Source organism: Scardinius erythrophthalmus, assembly GCF_964197995.2.
Source record: "Scardinius erythrophthalmus genome assembly, chromosome: 16".
In the NCBI taxonomy this organism is placed as follows: domain Eukaryota; kingdom Metazoa; phylum Chordata; class Actinopteri; order Cypriniformes; family Leuciscidae; genus Scardinius; species Scardinius erythrophthalmus.
The window spans coordinates 19896795-19916529 of NC_138236.1; the positions used below are offsets into that span (position 1 = coordinate 19896795).

At 38.1% G+C, this 19735-nt stretch overlaps 1 protein-coding gene and 1 long non-coding RNA gene across 3 annotated transcripts in view; one reads left to right on the forward strand and one right to left on the reverse strand.

The window, feature by feature from the left end:
• Positions 1-604: 604 nt before the first annotated feature.
• Positions 605-4470, reverse strand: LOC308704495. Its single transcript, XR_014031813.1, has 3 exons — positions 4403-4470; positions 1873-2134; positions 605-1333 (listed from the first exon to the last, which is right to left on the reverse strand). It is a non-coding gene; the product is annotated as an uncharacterized lncRNA (long non-coding RNA).
• A 1054-nt stretch (positions 4471-5524) lies between these two features.
• The window catches only part of setdb1b (SET domain bifurcated histone lysine methyltransferase 1b), a 28730-nt gene continuing 14519 nt past the window's right edge, over positions 5525-19735 (forward strand). Inside the window, exons 1-3 of one of the 2 annotated variants that reach the window (XM_081389292.1) lie at positions 5525-5689; positions 7123-7213; positions 18570-18796. In XM_081389292.1, the coding sequence (XP_081245418.1) occupies positions 7124-7213; positions 18570-18796 (317 nt within the window). In that variant the 5' untranslated portion in view covers positions 5525-5689; position 7123. Of the gene's footprint in view, positions 5690-7122; positions 7214-16966; positions 17166-18569; positions 18797-19735 lie in introns of those variants that run through there. The other variant, XM_081389293.1, reaches the window with a different exon arrangement.

Genomic DNA, 19735 nt, shown 5'->3' on the forward strand with positions numbered 1-19735 from the left:
ACGGAGGTCCTGACTCTCTGTGGTCACTAAAAATCCCAGGATGTCCTTCAAAAAAGAGTAGGGGTGTAACCCCGGCATCCTGGCCAAATTTGCCCCTTGGCCTCTGTCTATCATGGCCTCCTAATCATCCCCATACTGACTGGCTTCATCACTGTCTCCTCTCCACCAGTAAGCTGGTGTGTGGTGGGCGTTCTGGCGCAATATGGTTGCCGTCACATCATCCAAGTGGATGCTGCACATTGGTGGTGGTTGAGGAGATTCCCCCCTTCCATATGTGAAGCGCTTTGAGGACCCTGAAAAGTGCTATATAAATGTAACGAATTATTATTATTATAATTATATTAAAAATGCCCAACTCTGCAGTCCCCACTTCATATCAGGTAAGTTAACGTTACGCTAAATCAGACACATCACTCGGTTTGGCTCACAACAAAATAACAGTAAATAATGAGTAGTACGCACGCTTATCTAACAATAGAACACAGAATGTTTGAGTCGAACTAGCTTAGCTAACTTCCCTTCAATTTTGTTACGTTGTCTTGCTAGTAGTTAGCCTGATGGCTAGCTAGTCTCATAAGTTTGGCTAGTAACATTAGTACTTGGCTAATACATTATAACAGACTCAGGATAAGTTTTGTTTTGTTTTTTACAGGAGAGGTATCCATGGACTTCAGTAATCCTGACTTTGCTCCTTCTGTCTTTTCCTACTCAACCCAGTGTGAAATAAAAACAAAGGCGATGCAAAACTTGAGAGGTAAGTATTGTAACTTTTGCGTTTTGCCTTATTTAGTTGCTAACTGGGATCACATTGCATGCATCAAAATGCAGAGAATGAATGTCACATCGTTTTTGATAATAAGATAATTTGTCAGACCAGATCATTTTTGTTATGTCTGAATCGTCTTGTGAAGCCTGTTGAGGCATGCTATGTGATTTACACTTGACTTGATTGGTACCTGGTAACCTCTATTACCTGTTTTACAAGGTTTGTATTAGCGCTCTCTGTTACAACAGTGCAAACACAATGTAGGGTTTTGCTTGTTATCCTTCCAGTTCTGAGAGTGGGCCTGATTTTTTGTCATATAAGCTCAAGGTTTACACACTGCTTATTAGTTAACTCCTTCCCCAGTTTTTCAAAGGTCTCTTCACTCCTCTCTTGTAGTTCATTTTGGCAGAGGCATCTCAGATTGGCATCATACAGAGCTACCAGTGGCTCTGGCAGGTCTCCGGTCTTCTTCTGATGCGGAATCTTTGTCACTGAAGTCCATGCTAGTAGGCTGAGCTGCGTTAGGTGCCAGTACTTTCAGTTCTGCAATGTCTTCATCTGTCAGTTCTGAATACACAATCAAATAAATGTTAGATAACTTATTTTAACACAAATTGCAATCAAAGCTGGTTACATCTGTCATTAATAGTTAGCTTACATGGCACTGATTATAACTTATGTTTTTACATTAATGACACTACCAGTCAATTGTAGTTTTATTAAAATATAAGTAGTTCAAGTCCAGTGAATGGTACAAAAGTAAGCAGCAAACCGTTAAAAGTTAAAAACAACATGTATGTATTAACACAGGCTGTTCCAAGGTCTTCACAGATTGGGACACCTGTAGAAATGTGTTTTTGCATCAACTTTCAAGGCTTCAATTAATTATCAAAGGCAGCAAAACTCACATGTAATTTTATAGGGATAAAGTAATGAGTTAACAACTTCAAGTTACTCTGCAGCAATGGAAGTAAACGAAGCCTTGAAAAGTTAATACAAAAACACATTTCTGTGTTACAATGTGTAGCTAAACACCTTGGAACAGCCTGTGTAATTACACTCTCAGAAGCTTTATTTGTACAATATTGCAACTAAAAAGGCTTGACCTGATTTCGTCTACATTCAGATTGTGTCTGCCTTTTACATAGCTCTTTCTACGCCTTATGCTGACTGGCTGCAGTTGGGTGTCTTTCCTCTTTGCCTTTCTGAAGCCGATCTCACTCAGTCTGGCTGGTTTCATCTCTCTCTTGGGTGTGTGAATCCACATATTTGTCCCTTGAAGTACAACACTTCTCCGTCTTTCCCATCCTGACCCACAGCTCAACTTTAAACACAAGTGCAGCTGCATGGCTGCATCATGTGTCTAACCTGCACAAAATGGTATAATGTAATGTGCTTTAGGCTATACATATAACAGTTATATGATTTCAGCAAATAAGCTGTTCAATTTTGTTTGATTCAATTGCTGACACTGACTGAATTGGGTAAATAATGAAAATTTGAGATAGTAAACTTATTTGGTATATGGTTATATACCCAGCCATACAGGTGCAGTTTGCTGTAATAATACAGTTGTTTGTCTTGTTGACAATAACCCAGGCCTTGTACAATTCCATCTGTCTTGGACATAACCACTCAGAACAAAGTTGTACGCATCAAGAGAATTGTACGTTTTTAACTTCTCCTGGGTATATACACTTGGCGTGCCGATCAGGTAATTATAGCTATATCTTTGGCCACTGGATGTGTGACCATTTCGTTTCAACCATTGACAAGGTGCTTTGGCAAACGGATCTGTAAGACGTATCCCCCTCACTGACGGCAATTTCGTTGAATAACAGTACTGATCACTGGGTGACAAGCTATAGTGCGGGCTCTGCAAAAGTGCGCATCAAGGGTGCATATCGGCCGCAAAGGGGGAGCTTGTGAGCATTATCAAGTATTAATAAGGGTGGTAAGTGGCATCCCTATTTTTGCTGTAAATAGTAATGAGGAGGTTGCATAGGCAATGGGAGTAGTGGCAATCAGAGCAATGGCATGATGATGGAAGACACATCTTAACTGTCCTTTGTTGCACAGGACGTTGTGCGTGATGACATTGCTCTGACAGCGAATGTGTTTGTGTAGCAGCGTTCAACGAGCACACTCAGCATCAGGTCACTCTTACTTACAGTGGTCACTTGAGTGATCACTGTGAAAAAACTTAAAAGGAAAACTTATGAAGTAAAGGACAAGCTATGTGTAGCTTGCCAAAAAAGGCAACAGACTGAAGTAGAGCCCGACCGATATGGATTTTTGGGCGCCGATGCCGATACCGATAAAAAAAAGCCAGATACCGATATATCGGCCGATATTATTTATGTGTATATTATAATACAGTAGCAATATTATTTATGTGTATTATAGTACAGTAAGTTTGGACACACTTTACAATTGGTGTGTACAAACTTTTGATGGGTACTAGAGCCCGACTGATAAAGGATTTTGATAAAGGCTGATACCGGTACAAATATTTGTTGGTTTTAAAATCCGATATTCCGATATATCGGACGATATATATATATTTTTTTTTTTCAGAAACGCGCAACAAAACATTAACAAATTTCCCTAACATTAGTTATTTGTAGTTATTTATGAGTTTTAACTAAACTAATATGATAATGCATTTTAAAAAGAAACTTGTTTCTTGTATTGTCACAACAGAACAGAGGAACATCAAAATATATTAAAGTTCTGATAAATAAAATGTATAAAAATACAAACTTAAGATTTTTTTTTTAAGACTAAACGTTTAGTCCTTTGAACAAAAACAACAATTTCACATTCAAATTGACAACAAATTCAAATTGTCATAATTTACTCTCTCAAGTTGTTTTTTTCTTCTGTTGAAAATAAGTTATTTGGATGAATGTGGGTAACCAAACAGTTGATGTACCCCAATGACTTCCATAGTATATTTTTCTCCTTTGGAAGTCAATGGGGACCAGCTGTTTGGTTACCCACATTCTTCAAACTATTAATATTAGAAAAATATTAGAAGGAAATTAATACAGTTGGAACAACATTAGAGTGCCTGTAAATAATGAGATCATTTTTATTATTGGGTGAACTATCCCTTTAAGGACAAGCGGCAATGTGTTTACATTTGCTACTGTCTCTTTAAGAGCTGAGCACGACACGTCTAATGTACACGCATTTGACAAGCGGACAACCGACATTGTTTATGTAAATCTTGAGTGTATTTAACAGTATTAGCACAATAATACTCGAAAGATAACTTAGTCCAGTATCCAGGCGCTGGTACTAGAAAGGCTTTTAGTGCATGTGAGCTTCACATGTACGCGCTGAGAAACGCACACGTTAGAACAGCGCATCAGCATTTAAAATTAAATGTTTAACCGACAAAGCATTAAAGCACATGCACATTATGAACTTTTGTGAACTGCAGTGTTAACATTTTATGTGAATATAGCCTACGTCGCGTTGTTCCGCTTCACTCTCGGCTTATTTAACCGCAGCAAAACTGGACATGAGTCACGAATTTTGTCATCCTTATTTGAGTTAAGAGAACTGATAGGGATGTTCTTTTAATTGTTATTCAAGCAATGTATGTCTCGTGAGTCGTTACCAACTCACCATGAACACAATTCACTGCTGATCTCACTCGCGGTTCTCTCTGCCCGACTCTGGCTGGATCAGCAGGTTGCAGAATGTGTGGCGCGTTATACACGAGTGTTGCCAACAGGGACGGTGTAGAGTGCCCTCTGGTGGACAAACTATACAACGGCAACCCTCATAACATGGTTGAAGAGTGTTTCGTCCGTTTTTATTTTATTTTTGAAATATTAATTTATCGGCCGTTATAAATGCCGATACCGATAGTTTTGAAAATGCCTAATATCGGCCGATAATATCGGCCTGCCGATATATCGGTCGGGCTCTAGACTGAAGGCAAGGGCAAGGCACCACTATTGTTATTGCTCATACTTAAACTTCGGCACGCTACTCCTCCCGCACCGCTTGACGTAGACGCATGAATGAGGCAGGATGATGATTGCAAAATGATCGAATCACTCTTTGACAGCTGTGTCCGAAACTGCTCCCCATCCACTACATTGTACACTATATCGGGTGTTAGCCATTTTGTACTATATCGGGTGTTAGCCATTTTGTAGTGGTTTCCAACTTCTGAGTGAGTGATATCATTCCCTACATTCGTTCACTACTTTATACCCACAATCCTCTCTGAATTCGAGTGTAGCCTACATTCGATGTACACTTGCTGAAGCACTATACCAAAATCCAATGCGGGGAGGACTGAGCGCACGTGAAAGTGCGAGCGAGATTAAACCAGAGATTACTTTACAGCTTTCTAATTTTTGCTTTAACATTTATTTCATGCTAGTTTTAGGGGGGTTTGTCTACCTTTTTTATTTATTTTTATTAATCATTACTTGAATAAAACATTAAAATATAGAGACAATATTATATAGATGCATTTTAAAATTAAATAAATTATATTTAAGGTAAATTATATAGGCATATTATTTGTATTATTAAAATATATGATTTAGGCAATAATATGGCAAATGCCATAGGGATTAGTGAACGAGTGAGCGGTTTCGGACACAGCTACTTCACTTCGTTTCGTTATCTCCTTGCAGATATAGTGCACTCAAAATATACACTGTAGGGATTAGTGAATGAGTGAACCAGTGAGCGGTTTCAGACACCTTCGAGACAACTCGGAATTCCCGAGTCATATTAAAGATTTGTTCACAATGAACGAATCGTTTCTGACCGACCCATCAGTAGAAGATGTGATTCTATTGGTTGTACAATCTAAGCTCGCTGCTGATTGCCTGCGAGATCGACTTCACAGTTGCTGACTGACTGGTTGACTTCGCGCACTATTCTCTTGAGGTGAGTGGAGATGGTTGTTGTCAAATATGCTGTTTTATAAAGCCTTGTAATGTCAAATGTAGCTCTTTATTTGAATGAAATGTAGGCGATATTATTCGTATTATAATACGAGGTGCAGTTTATATCGTTTTTGTTTACACTGAAGCTATAGTTTTCTCTGTAAAGATGGTGATGCATAAGGGATGTCTACAGCTAGCCACACGTCTATCTTTGTGTGAAAACGTAACATGACATTTTGTGTGTGTCTGATGGATATTATTTGTGTAACGTTAGCTTACAATTGCTTACATACTGCGTGAAAATTGTCGATTGATGCAAGTCGCTTTATGTCTATCAAGGGCAGCGTGCTAGCCAATCACACACGTTTCTGTTGATTTTAAAAATGCAACATCCAATCGAAGGCGGTTAGATTAGTCACCGGTGAAGAAATCCGGTGAGAACTGATTTCAGTTCACGCTCACTGACATAATTCTCTAATCATAAACAACGTGCAAATATAATCTATGTTAGAAATTTATTTTGCGCTGTAGTTAGCTTTATTGAATATAACGGGAGTTCCATTAGTGTATTACTGGTATAACTCGAGAGTGAGTTGACATCCTTTGTTTTCGTGCCCTGCGGTCACGTGGTTCATGTAACGGTTAGCACAAATCCACGCTGACAATCTGTTTGAATGGGTCCCAGTAGGATAGAGACGGCAGCTTCACTATATTTGCAGCAATTTTTGGTAAATATTAACGCATGAGGTGACGCATAACGCATTGATTACTTCATTGACGACATTTACAGTATTTTGAGGAGTGATGGAGAGACAACATTAGTATGTTTTTCTTGTGTTTAACCCTCAGGTAACGTTATTCCTTATAGACTATGGAATGGCAAGCCGCTTTAGCTTAAATGGTACCCAGTGTTACTCGTCGTAATTGCATTTTTACTAGTAAGAATTAAATTGGAGAGCTCTACAATTCAATTATGACTAGGAAAAATTACAATTAGCCTACACAGCTTTCTAATTCAATTATTACTAGTAAGAATTACAATTACAGAGCTCTCTAATTCAATTCTTACTAGTAACAATTACAATTAGAGCTCTACAAATGATTTTTTACTAGTCATATGTCTCCATTGACTTACATTAATTTTTAATTACGGAGCTCTACAATTGAATTGTTACTAGTTAGAATTCCAATTAGAGAGCTCTATAATTCAATTGTTACTAGAAAGTATTACAATTAGAGAGCTCTCAAATTCAATTCTTACTAGTAACAATTCATTTAGAGAGCTCTACAATAGCTATTCCTACTAGTAACAACTGCATTGTGGAGCTCACTATTCAGTGCCATCTCATTATGATAATCGTGCTTCATGTTTATTCATCTGGCAGGTATAAATAGGCAGGGTGTAATTTCTGTCTATCTCTTCATATTTTAAAGGATGCCACGGAGAGGAAAGAGAGCTCAGGCTCAAATAATGCGTTGGAAAAAAGAGGGAAATGGAAAGACCAGACTCTGCAGGATTAACAGGGTACGATTGATATCTGTCTTGGATTTCAACATGCTCATTTCAGGACACCTTAATGTTTGGGACTAGGACCGTTACGATTCCTCAATTAAATTTGAGTGCTTGATTTGTAAAAAATAAATAAATCACACTGATTGCACTTTACACCTGATGATTAACTGGCAAAATACCAGAAATGGCACATTCATCAGACGAGAATCCATGAACCGTTTTTTAATCCCTTACATGGACAAAGGCCGAAGATATCGCTATAGCTGAATAAAACACAGATACAGATAGAGCTGTTTTGACGATGAAACATGAAGACAAAAAATATACAATTGCGACAATATATGGCTTATCTTTGTTCGTCTAGGTATTTTCAAAAGAATGAAGTATATTTATAATTCAATGCTAATCATCATTATACCTTTATCACCCTATAGATGTGGCCATTAAGAATGCGTGTTTTTTTTTTTTTTCACGGCATGCCACAATTCGTGCTGCGGAATGTCGCTGAATCCTGTCATCACATTTTTTTAGAATTTAAATAAACTAGTGCAAAATGCCCATGCAAAATCAGTTGTTGTGTGTGTTTTTAGTAATTGTTGGTTTGGTGTGTTTTAATGCTCATTGTTACAATTACAAAGCAAAAGTTCAGTGACATTTTTATTTGTGCATGGTAGAAAGCACACAGTGAACTCCAAGAAAACGCTATGCTTGAGCAAACAGTTTGTGAATAGGCTACTACAAATGATGCCCGTGAAAGAGACTGTGAACACATTGAATAGGATATGTTTAGTTGGTAAATAGCATAGGCTATTATTACACAGTAGCGATAACATTTAGAGCACCAGAATGAAATATAATATTCAGAAGTAAACAGCATAGCTGACTTACAGATTCAGTTTACTTCCACAAATGAATAAGCGTGTCGATTCAGGGAACAGTGCAAGGTGCCCGTGCAAAATCAGTTTTTTTTTGTGTGTTTTTAGTAATTGTTGGTTTGGTGTATTTGAGTGCTCATTGTTACAATTACACAGCAAAAGTTCAGTGACATTTTTATTTGTGCATGGTAGAAAGCAATAGGGCTGTAATCTCCCAGTCGATTAGTCGATTATTTGGTCGATACGTTCTGGCTTGACCAAAATTCTGATTGGTCGATTTTTTGCCGCGTTCATTTCATCAGTTTTGCCGCGTTCATTTCATCAGGTGGAAAGCACTAATTGCTAATGGGGGTGTTTTCAGAGCACCCCTGTTTCACAGGTAACAGTCTGTCTTCAGAACACCCCCCTTGTTTTCACTTCTTTTGGATTAGCCCAACCCACTGGAGAAGAGAGACAGATTGAAGAAAGTAGGCTACTAGAAGGTTTGCTGAATATTATTTATTTAATTGTGAGAGCGTTTAATTCATAGTCAGTCGGTCCTCTTCTACCATGTCAACAAAGACATCGGCAGTGTGACAGCATTTTTAAAAAAAGTTAATAGTCTATTCGTGTCTCAGCCGCTAAGCTGAGCTACACAGAGCGACTGCACAGAGCTTATAGTGTCTGTCAGTTATTATAATACATATGACAAAAACAATTGTCTAAATTATGTTGCATATTCCTCAAAAGTTCTTGTGATGATATGACTAGTTGACAACAACATATTTTCGGAAATCATAGGCTATGATAATGCGCAGGTGCACGTGATGCAACGCTGTCAGAGCCGACAGACTCGTGTGTCAGACTCATTTCAGTGCAAAATAATTAGGTCAAAAACAATTTAATATACTGCAAATAGCCTACTAGTTTTTTATGTTTATTTATAATTCATTTAGGCGGACAACGAGACTACCAAGTACTGCGCACAGTGCGCAGCTAATTAATTTAACGTTTTTTTTTCCTAACGTAATTTTTAGTCGATTTTTAGTTGAAAATTTCAGGACTTTGGTCGACCAAGACAGACAGACGTTTCTGTAATTTATAGATAGATGTGTTGTACTTCACATAATATACACCAGATGGAGCATGGAACAACATACTGTATCTACGGGCCAGACCAAATTGCTCGTAAACACTTTGCAATTATTCTCCTTCGACCGATTGTTAAATATGCTTATAGATTATTACAGTACGTTGCATTTTAAAAATAGAATTAACATAATTATCAGTGTCTGATAAATTAACTGCTTGTAATGTAGTGATTGTGAGAAAACTATAATAAACAAAATAGTATTAGACGCAAATTTTTGATAAGGACAATGAAAAATCTATTTACACATGAGTGGAAAGCGGATCATTATTTGATGTGCTTTGTAAACACAGTGTTGTTGTTCAAATTTACAGCACTTTCTATTTCAGATAAATGCTGTTCTTTTGAACTTTCTATTCATCAAAGAATCCTGAAATAAAAATTTAAATAACTGTTTTCAACATTGATAAAAATGTGAAATGATGATGAATCAAGCTATAAACTAGGCTACATTAAAAAGAGTAAAACAAAATAAAGGTATTAACCTGTATTTTTTTCTAATAAAACAGATTTTGGAACTTTAAAGGGGTCATATAATGGTACATGCACTTTTACAAGTTGATTACACTGAAATGTCTGTTGGCAGTGCCTGTACACAACCATCCTATCATGATAAAAATCCATCCAGTGGTTTTGTTTTAATCTCCTTATATGTTTGACCATCTCTGAAATCAAGCCGTTCGATATTGTGACGTCATAAGATCGTACGCCCCTCCCGCTATTGTGATTGACAGCCGTGTTTCAACACAAGACCTGCCCTGAGCGAGCTGTGACAGCCGTCGTCATAGTAGTCCGCCATTGTTGATATGCTGGAGTAGAATGGCGTCTAAGCGATTGTGGTGTTCTGTTCTTAGATGTAATAAGGAACACAGCAGTCATTTGGATGTTCCTAAATCCGAGCCGTTGAAAATGCAGTGGCTGAGTTTTGTTTTTGAAGCGATATGCCCAAAGGATTGACGGGGGGATTCCCTCACGGGGATTCCCCACGATCGTCTGTGCTTTCATGTTTGCGCGAATCATTTCACACCAGACAGCTTCACAAACGAGAAAAAACGGATCGGTACCAACGTGTTCCTGCTGAACCTCCAGAAGATGTGAGTGTAATGTTTTATTAACCTTTATATTAGTATTTATATTAATCTTTGCGAAATTTGCAAACCTTGCTGCAGGCTTCACGATGAATGCGTCTAAGGTTTACACTCAGGGTACATTACGGCATGTTTTCTATGTACGACGTTCTCAATATAATTCATAATCCCACGTTTATAACGAATAACACGTGGTTATTGTGTTAGATACGGTCAGAGAATGTCTAATACGGTGTACCCACAGAACAGAGGGGCGGGGTGAGCAAAGCTCATTATCATTTAAAGACACATGCACTGAAACGGCGTGCTGAAAACAGAGCTGTTTTTGACCAGGTAAAATTAGTGTTTTCTTACAATACTAATGAGAATTTTTAATTAAAGTATATTACAAACTTTTAATTTAGACCCTAAAGAATCATATTAGCTTGTACAAAAATGGCATTATATGACCCCTTTAAGAATACAGAAAGTACGCATTAGTTGTCAAAATAATCGACCAATTACTAGATTACCAAAATAATTGTTACTGACAGGAGGACAGCCCTAGATTAGATAAAACATTTCTTAAAACTAGGTAAAATATTTCAAAATGCACCTGCATTGTTTTGCATTTGGTGACTTTTAGTCGAATAAAAGACCATTTTTTCCAGTCATATCCACAACTTTCCTGCGAGTCTTAATGGGCGTCGCCATGACACTCGATACTTCCTGTTGCCGGTATCTCAGTTCCGGTTTAGCGTAACGCTCAATGAAGCTTGCACACAAGGGATACTCGCGTCGCGGTAAAATCGGGTGAAACTGATTACTGACAAGTAGTAATGCTGACAGATAAGCAATGGCTCCTTGTGGCTCAACGTGTACCGTTGTCAGGTGCACAAACAACACGCGAAAACTGAAGGATTTTATGAATGGAATGGGAGTTGTTTCCAACATAAACGGACCTCGATCTACGCAGAAAGAGTGTTTCTTGTAACGCTACTTAGAAAAAACTGCAGTAGCCTACAACCGTATATATATTTTTAAGTGGTATGTTTATTGTTTTCAATAATGTGAAAATTAATTCGAGAATTAACTTGAATGTGCAGCAATTTGTACAAATAGAGAGTATGTAGGCCTACTATATTTGTTGTAGCCATTAAATAAGAGCATTTACATATTTGTTCAAATATGAACACCATGATCATCTTCATCTTTGCAGCAGACACTGACAGAAAACACTAGTTTATTAATAAAAATCAATGCACGCGTGTCACCGGATTTACAAATGCAGATCTTGCTTATTGCACGCACACTCGGCACACATTTGATGTCGAAATAACGAGATATTGTGTTGAAATAACATTATTAATAATAAATCTTTAATAATATTTGATTGAATGCCGAATGTTGTGCTTGTTCAATTTAATCAAATTAATACTTTAATTGTGATCATTAAAATAATTGAATATTAAATATTAAGTGGCCAATTTTTGCTCATTTATTAAAAGTATTTATATATATAATATATATAGCACCCCCTCAGCACACATTAAAAAATTATCTGGCACCGCCCCTGGTTATAACAGCCCACGTATTAAAAATGATTGGGTCTAAATTGGGCTCGGCTCATAATTACAGTTAATGTGTCGGGCCGGGCTCGGACACAACGGGCTCAGGTAGGGTCGGGCTTGATTTTTTGGGCCCGATCTAAGCTCTACTCCTCATTATCCAAGCAAATTGTTTGGGCTTGTTGAGGCTCTCTGTTAGCAGTATCTTCAGATTAACGTAAACCGGAAGTTCGTTACCGGCTTGTTCTACGTTGCCATAGCGATCACGGGAAAGGTCAGAGTTCGGGAAAGTCGTGGATATTTCTTCATTGTAGATTTCTTAAATAGTGTAGTTCAAAAATAGTGTTAAATATTGTGTGGTCTTGTTCACATGAACCCATGTGTATCATCTCGTTAGCTAAGTATTAATTCATTATTAACTTTGACGAGTCGTAGCTCCGAGCGAGGATTTCGCAGAAGAGGCTGGCAGGCTCTGTAAGAACATACCTCACAATGGTGTAAAAGTTATATACCTGGGTGGCAAGAGGTGCCCAAAGTTGTCCCATAGACATACTATGGCGAAGGTCGGCCCATGAAACGCATGTGTTTCTCCTACTATGGTATATTGCATAGGGATTTTGAATTGAACATAACTCTGGATCACAGTGACAGAGAGACAAGGGGGTGGGCTCATTTTACTCAGACAACCAATCAGTCTCTCGGGATCATTGTGAAGCTATCAAGCCATGCCCTGGCAACCATTTAGAGCACCATAGCAACCAGTTCCATAGACTTCCATTGAAAGAGAATTGTCATAGAAACATGAGGGTGGGCTTGTTTGACTCAGGGCAGCAAACAGCCAATCATGAATCACCTCAGCACTTCCTAGCCCCACCATAGCAACCATTGTCGACCACCTTAGCAACCAAAATTCAAAGAGGGATATCTTCCATTCTGAATGTCACAGAGGCATGGAAGTTGGTTTATATCATTCATTCTGACAAGTAGCCTTTGGAGTTTCATCATTGGCAGCTCCAGAGCAACTCAACCCATAGCAACCAGAGTACCCTTGAAACCATTTAGCAAGGTCTATAGAGCTGGTAAGTCCCGCCCCTTCCGCTAACCCTACTGGACCTCTAGGTTGAAAAATCTTCAATGCAAGTGAATGTGAGAAAATAATTATTTTCTGGTCCCGTTTGAATTTTGCCATGAATGTGAACATATGTTGTCTGTGAATTTTTAATATAATTTTTCGTGTGAAGAATGCTACAATTTAGCGGGTAGAAGTTTGATACGGTTAGACTTTGTGTGAGAGCACTTTGTGGATTACAACTCTTTTTACATCAGACGGGAATCTGAAGAAAGAACAGCCCATTTGGTTTGAATGGTGACATTTGGGTACAAAACACACAGGCATCTCGATCTGTCTCCATAGATTATAGCAGCATTAGCACTGTGATTTGACAAGTGGAGGGAAAATGTGTTATGGGGTGACGTCACATCCCATTCACTTGCATTGACGATTTTTCAACCTAGAGGTCCACCTGGGGTTTTACGGATGTGCGGGACTTACCAGCTCTATATCTCTGCATCAAAACATCGTATAGAGATGGGGGTTGGTTCTTTTGACTGGTAAATCAAAATGGTGAATCATGCTAGAACGTGGTAAGTCGTGGTAAATCATACTAGAAACATAGTAAATCATACTAGAATGTGGTAAATCAAGGTAAACTATGGTAAATCAAGGTAAACTGGTAAATCATGTTAGAACATGGTAAATCATGGTAAACTATTGTTAGGGGAGAACAGCTTAAAGACCCAGGACCAGATATGATGAAAGAAGACCAGGAGTCATGAGGTTCAATCAAATAGGTAAAAATTTACTGAAGAATAGTTTGCCGTTTCATCGGTAGAGTCAGGCATCAAAGTCTGACGAGGAGACTCTACCTTACACAAAATTTCACACCAGCTATAACATTTCCAAGGGCGTGAATGACATCGGCTTATTATTGTTAAATTTGCTCCATTCCTTTCAGTTCCTTGTGGCCTGTGGTTTTGTGGTCCAGAAGCACGGCAAAAAATAAAATAAAAAAGAGCATTCTGGACAGTGGTAGGCATTTATCTAATTTGATTACGTTGACATTAGTTAATCAAATATTGTTAAAATATTTCATGTTCCATTTATTTTCCCATGCATGTCTCCAATTTAAAATTTGTTCTGTTTATTTCAGTTAATTGTGGGGATATTGATTGTGATCCAGCACCCAAATCAAAAACATGGACAGTTCTTGACAGTTGTCTGGAATTCGGACACCACAGTTTCCCAGAGTTTGGTTCTGATGAGCTGTTCTGCAGCACACCTGACACCACGCTTGTTGCTCTCATGGAGTTTCCCCTCGCTCCAGCCACAGCACCACTTCCAGAACCAGAGCCCAGCCTCGCTCCAGCCACAGCTCTACTACCAAAGCCCACCGTCACTCCATGTGGCCAGAAATGCAGAAGAAAATGCACAGACAAATTTAGTTAGGAAAGGCGTACAGAGATCTAGAACAGGACTACACAGACAGACGTGCATTCATGTTCCACAGTGTCAGCCAGCTATCAGCAGCAAAATTTTGTGTGGATGGAAAAAGGCCCTTTTTTACAGGCTAAAGAATGAAGAATTGGTCCCACAGCAGGTTGGTAAAACTTTCTTCTTGGCCACTTTGGGTTACCACCCAGCAAATGGCAGCCTGGTCCTCTCTGTGATGGGGAATGAGATAGGAAATGAGGTGATCAGAAGAGAGAATGCAAGGAGTGCCTACTGCAGGATCAGCACATTAAAAATGACCATGATGGGGATGGCCATGACATGGACTGCTTGCAGTGCCAGAGGTGGCGTGGGCATAAAGGCTGATGCGGAGAAAGACTGGCCAGAGGACACATTAGTGAAGAGTGTGGACCCAATCTTCGTAAAGTGTATCATGGCATTCCATGACACCTTTAACTCTGTAGGCAAGAAAAAACAAACAAACTAAAAACACACCATTCCTGTGGTCTAGCATGAGGGCACGGCAGGGCAAAGTGCAGCAGAGATCACCTTGGCCTATGTGACTGGACTAGAGAAAGAAAGGGACATCTGCCACAGCATCCTCTGGGTGGACAACTGTTCTGCCCAAAATAAGCATTGGTGCTTGCTATCCTCCTGGTTAATGGTGATACCACCTCCATTGAGGATATCACTGTAGAATACTTTGAAAAGGGGCACACTTTCATGAGTGCTGACCGTTTTCACCATGGTGTCGAGCAGGAAATCTTCCTGGAGGAGCACTTTGAGGCTTTTGTGAAATGAAGAATGCTGATGTGCTGAATTGGAAGGATTGCACCAAAGTTGGGCAAGATGTCAGTGATTCAGCTACGACGTGGCTCCAGGAGCCTGTTCTTCAAACTAACCCATGTAGATGCTCACTTTACCGAGTTGGACTTCCTCCAGGCTAAGTTCGAGCTGAAGGTGCCCTCTCTCCTGAGAACTCATGACCTGGGGGGTTGAAGAGGCAAAGAAGAATGACATAATCAAAAAAACATGTCCTTTTATGCCCCCAAACAAGGATGGCTTTCTGGTGTTCACTGTGAGCAATGCTGTGGAGGATGAGGAGTAAGAACACCATGAAACAACATGAAATGAACAGGATTCCAAGTTCACTTACTTGTACATGATTTATTATTTATTATTACAATCCCATGCATTTTAAATTTGTACATGATTTATTGTTATATCTTTGTTTTACATATTTGTTATATCTTGTTATATCTTTGCATTCCATTATTAATTAAATTAATGTTTTCTCATTAGAAATATGCTGATCTTGTATTTATTGAAATTATTCAGTGTCACCTATCTGCAGTCAACCTGTTAGTTTTGCTGCACACCAATTGAAGATTATCTTTACTGCTATAGAGGTATTGTCATGTCTAATGAATTAATAATGCAATCAGAATGCAACCAAAGCACAGGATAGCAATAAGTAGATGGCTATAAGTAATTGTAAATCATCCAAAGTAATCAACTTTATTTCTAAAGCACGTTTAAAAACAACACGAGTTGACTTAAAGTGCTTTACAGACCCAACCTTACAAAACATACACAAACACACCACGTTTTCACACCACAAAATACCACAATACAGGTGTTACTATAACGATTTTGTAAATGGTCATGTCAAATCATGTGGAAGTTCCTTCCTTTTGCCTTGGCATGACTTCTCACTTTTTGCAGACAAGACAAAGGCAGAGCACACTAACTTCAAAATATGGGTCAAAAGTAAATTTTGAGCTACATTTTTTTATGTAGATAATTTTCATTACTAAAACATTTAATTGACAGATTTCCAGTGTCCTACCTATAATTAATTTGACTAAAAAATCTTTAACGTCAATTTTCCCAGTTCCACACTCTAGCAAGTTAAGATCTTTTGCCTTTGTAAGGCAGCATACCTTTGGTATCATTGAGTTAACAGCTGTCCTTTTTCAGGAATGTTACATTTACATAGATTAATATTTAAACATTATAAGACTGCAATAGGCAACTGATGTGGTCATTTTAAAGTTTTTTTTTATTAATTATTTTAAGTGTAAAACACTCAAATAGGCCTACTAAAACATTATGAAGGTGTAGTTAAAAAAGTTTTTTTTTTGTTGTTTTATTGTGACCATATATATATATGTGTATATATATATATATATATATATATATATATATATATATATATATATATATATATATATATAATCCAAAATAAACAAAAATAATCGATAAACATAAAAAGTCAACAATTGATGTTTTGTTTTAGAATAACATCAACAGTGATCCAGTGAAGGGTCTGGCTTTTTGTTTGGAAAAAATGGTTTCGTACTTATTAATACTGTTTCGGTGTGGACAGTATTTTAATAATTTATTTTCATAGATATTTCATTTGTGGCGCCAAATTGTATTTGATTCACTTTGTGCGATGTTTTGTAGTCCTGTAGTGTAGTTGAGCACTAGTGCGGGCATTTTTCACGGCGTGTTGCATTGTAGGAGGCGTGCTCTGGAGTTTTCTTGCACGCAATTGATCACTTCAACTGCCACTCACTCGTCACGCAAAAGCCGATTGGTCAGCTTGCACGATCATCATCAGCCAAACACATTCGTAGGGTTTTTTGGTGTGGCTAAAGAGTGCTCGATGACCGTGGAATTTGTCAAAATAACAAAATTACCGAAATGTCTGCGGTATAGGAAAAAGCTTTAAACACACTGCGCTTTGTGAGTCGGTCATTTAAAAAGGAGAAATTAACAAAAGAGCTGGAGGCACAGGCACGTTAGGGGAGGTAAGCTAACTCAGTTAGCATCAGCACAATTCAATGAAGCTAACTTGACTCTGCATATTACTGATCTTTTTGTACATGTTGCTGATTTAAGAAAACCACGGTACTATGTTTTTTTTTTGTGCTTTTTTTATGAGAAATTATCTGTTTAGCCCTCTCATCCGTGTGTTGCGCGCCGTTTAACGTTAAAGGTCTTGACCTGCAGGAATGGTGGTTGAAGTAACGTTACACATACATACTGGCCATTTCTGGTGTTGAATACGGCTTTTCACCTTATTGGATGAAGATCAGTTAATATTCCGTTTACAGCCACTATATCTACATGTCCAGATACGTTTCATTACAATTTGATTGTGATTTCATTACAATCATGGGAAAATAAAAGGCTGGTGCCAAATTTATTCTGAAAATGTGGCACAGAAATGCTTCTTAAGTAGCATTATCTTTCCTTAAATTACAGCTGTATACTTTAATACAAGGGGCTGAAGTGAGTCAGAGTAGTCAATGTTTAGGCTTTACGTCTTTAAACTAAACTGAATTTTGACCAGACACAGATCAGCACATCTATCCACATTTAAAGTCATTAAAGACAGTAAAATAAGACATTAAAGTCTTATTAGTTAATGCATTAACTATCAATGAGCAATTTCTTACAGTATTTATTCATCTTTGTTAACGTTACTTAAGAAAAATACCTGTTCATTTATTTTTTTGTTAGCTCATATTATCTCAGATCCATTAAATAATATTAACATATGCAACTTTAACGTTTTCTAAAACATTATTAAAAATTCAATAAAAAAAAATATATTTGGAATAGCCATGTTAAGTTTCTGACACAATGGGACTTTATAATAGAAATGTTGTGAAAGGACTGCATTGAGCAGTTTGTGTTTGGATGCCTTTTTCAATATCACTGTTGAAATGTTTTTGAGGAGAAACGTACTGAAATTCTTTCAGGTGATGTGCAGGTCTGATCCATAGTTAAACAGTTACTTCACCCAGAAAGGAAAAAAGAAATTGTTATTAATGACTTAAAATTAAATCTGAGAGATTTCTGTCTACACAATTACTATTTTGTTGCTTTAAAAATTCCATAAAAAGAGATTGCAAAACTAATCCATAGATCGTCAGTGGACGGACAGAAATCTCTCAGATTTCATTATAAACTCTTTTAATTTGATTTTTCAAAGATAAACAAAAGTCTTGCATGTTTCGATTGACACGAGGGTGGTTAAATGATGACAGCATTTTTCTTTTTGGGTGAACTAACTCTTTATTAATGAGAACATTTATATGTCTAGTGTCCGCCAGCTGAACTACAGAATGCACCTTTTAGATGTTGCTTTGTTTTATGATGTGATAGTCTTTTACAACATTTTTAGCCTGTTTTCCTTTTCTTTCAAGGGTATGGAGGTGGATGCCAGTTTGAGCTCAGAGATGGAGTTGGATCCAGAGTTGGAGGAGGAGTTAGGGGTGTCTCTGGACGAGCTGCGCAGGTGGATCGAGGAGCAGGTGGATGGCAGCGAGGCCGTGCGACAGAGGAAAGATCAGCTGGAGCAGCTGCAGGACTGGGTTGAGAAGAGGGAGAAGGAGGTCTCTGAAATGGACACTCTTTGCTCTAATGCCTCAGAGTAAGTATAAAGTGTGTGAGATTTTATGCACTGAGATCAACACAGTATTTGTCTTCTCAACAATGAGACTGTCAAACTGCTAATCTGTTTCTTTTTGTGAACGTTTTGTGGAACGTCTGGTTTAGACATCTTCCAAATATGGAATGGAAATTAGCATTGATGAGACAAAACTGATGACAAACTGTCCCTAATAATCATCCGAGAAAAGGAGTTTTCCCATAGCATTTGCAACCCAATACTCGTTCCCTTATCTCTCAGGGAACCGAGGTTACGTAAGTAACCAAGTACGTTCTGCCTTCCCTTCCACATGAGTCAGGTAACAAAACTGACAAAAAATGTTTTTATTTGACCCCAATGATAGTAATAATTCATAAATTTCTCTCATTTTGATCAATATATAGATTTTTTTTATTATAGGCTACATTTCAAATTTTGCTCTGGACAATTTTTTATGTTTGTATTCAACATAATACCTTATTATCTCAATTAAATGTACTGAAATGAATGTATATGTGACCAAAAAAGGCTGTTTATTATTTTGGCCGGTTAAAAATATGCTTGGCTGGTGGATTTTTTCATCTACCAGTCCCCGTGGCAGGTGAGCCAAAAAGTTAATTTCGGACTCTGGGTGACAGAATGGAGAAAAAAAACCTTGAGAGAAACAAGGCTCAGTCGGGGCCAGTTCTCCTCTGGCCAATGAGAAAACAGTGTATGATTATGATTCAGGTAGCATTACAGGTCAGAAGTCAGATTGGATCAGAACATTCAGAATATTTATCCAGTTCCATCTGGTTGGAAGTCGGAGTCATCACGCCGGTATGGAGACGAGTTTGTTGAGGATCAGTGCCGATGGCTGTCATGTCCTTCACAGGGCTGATGAGGCTGGCACCTCAGGGATGCGTTGTGGATGGGTCCAGGCACAGGTCCACCATCTGAACT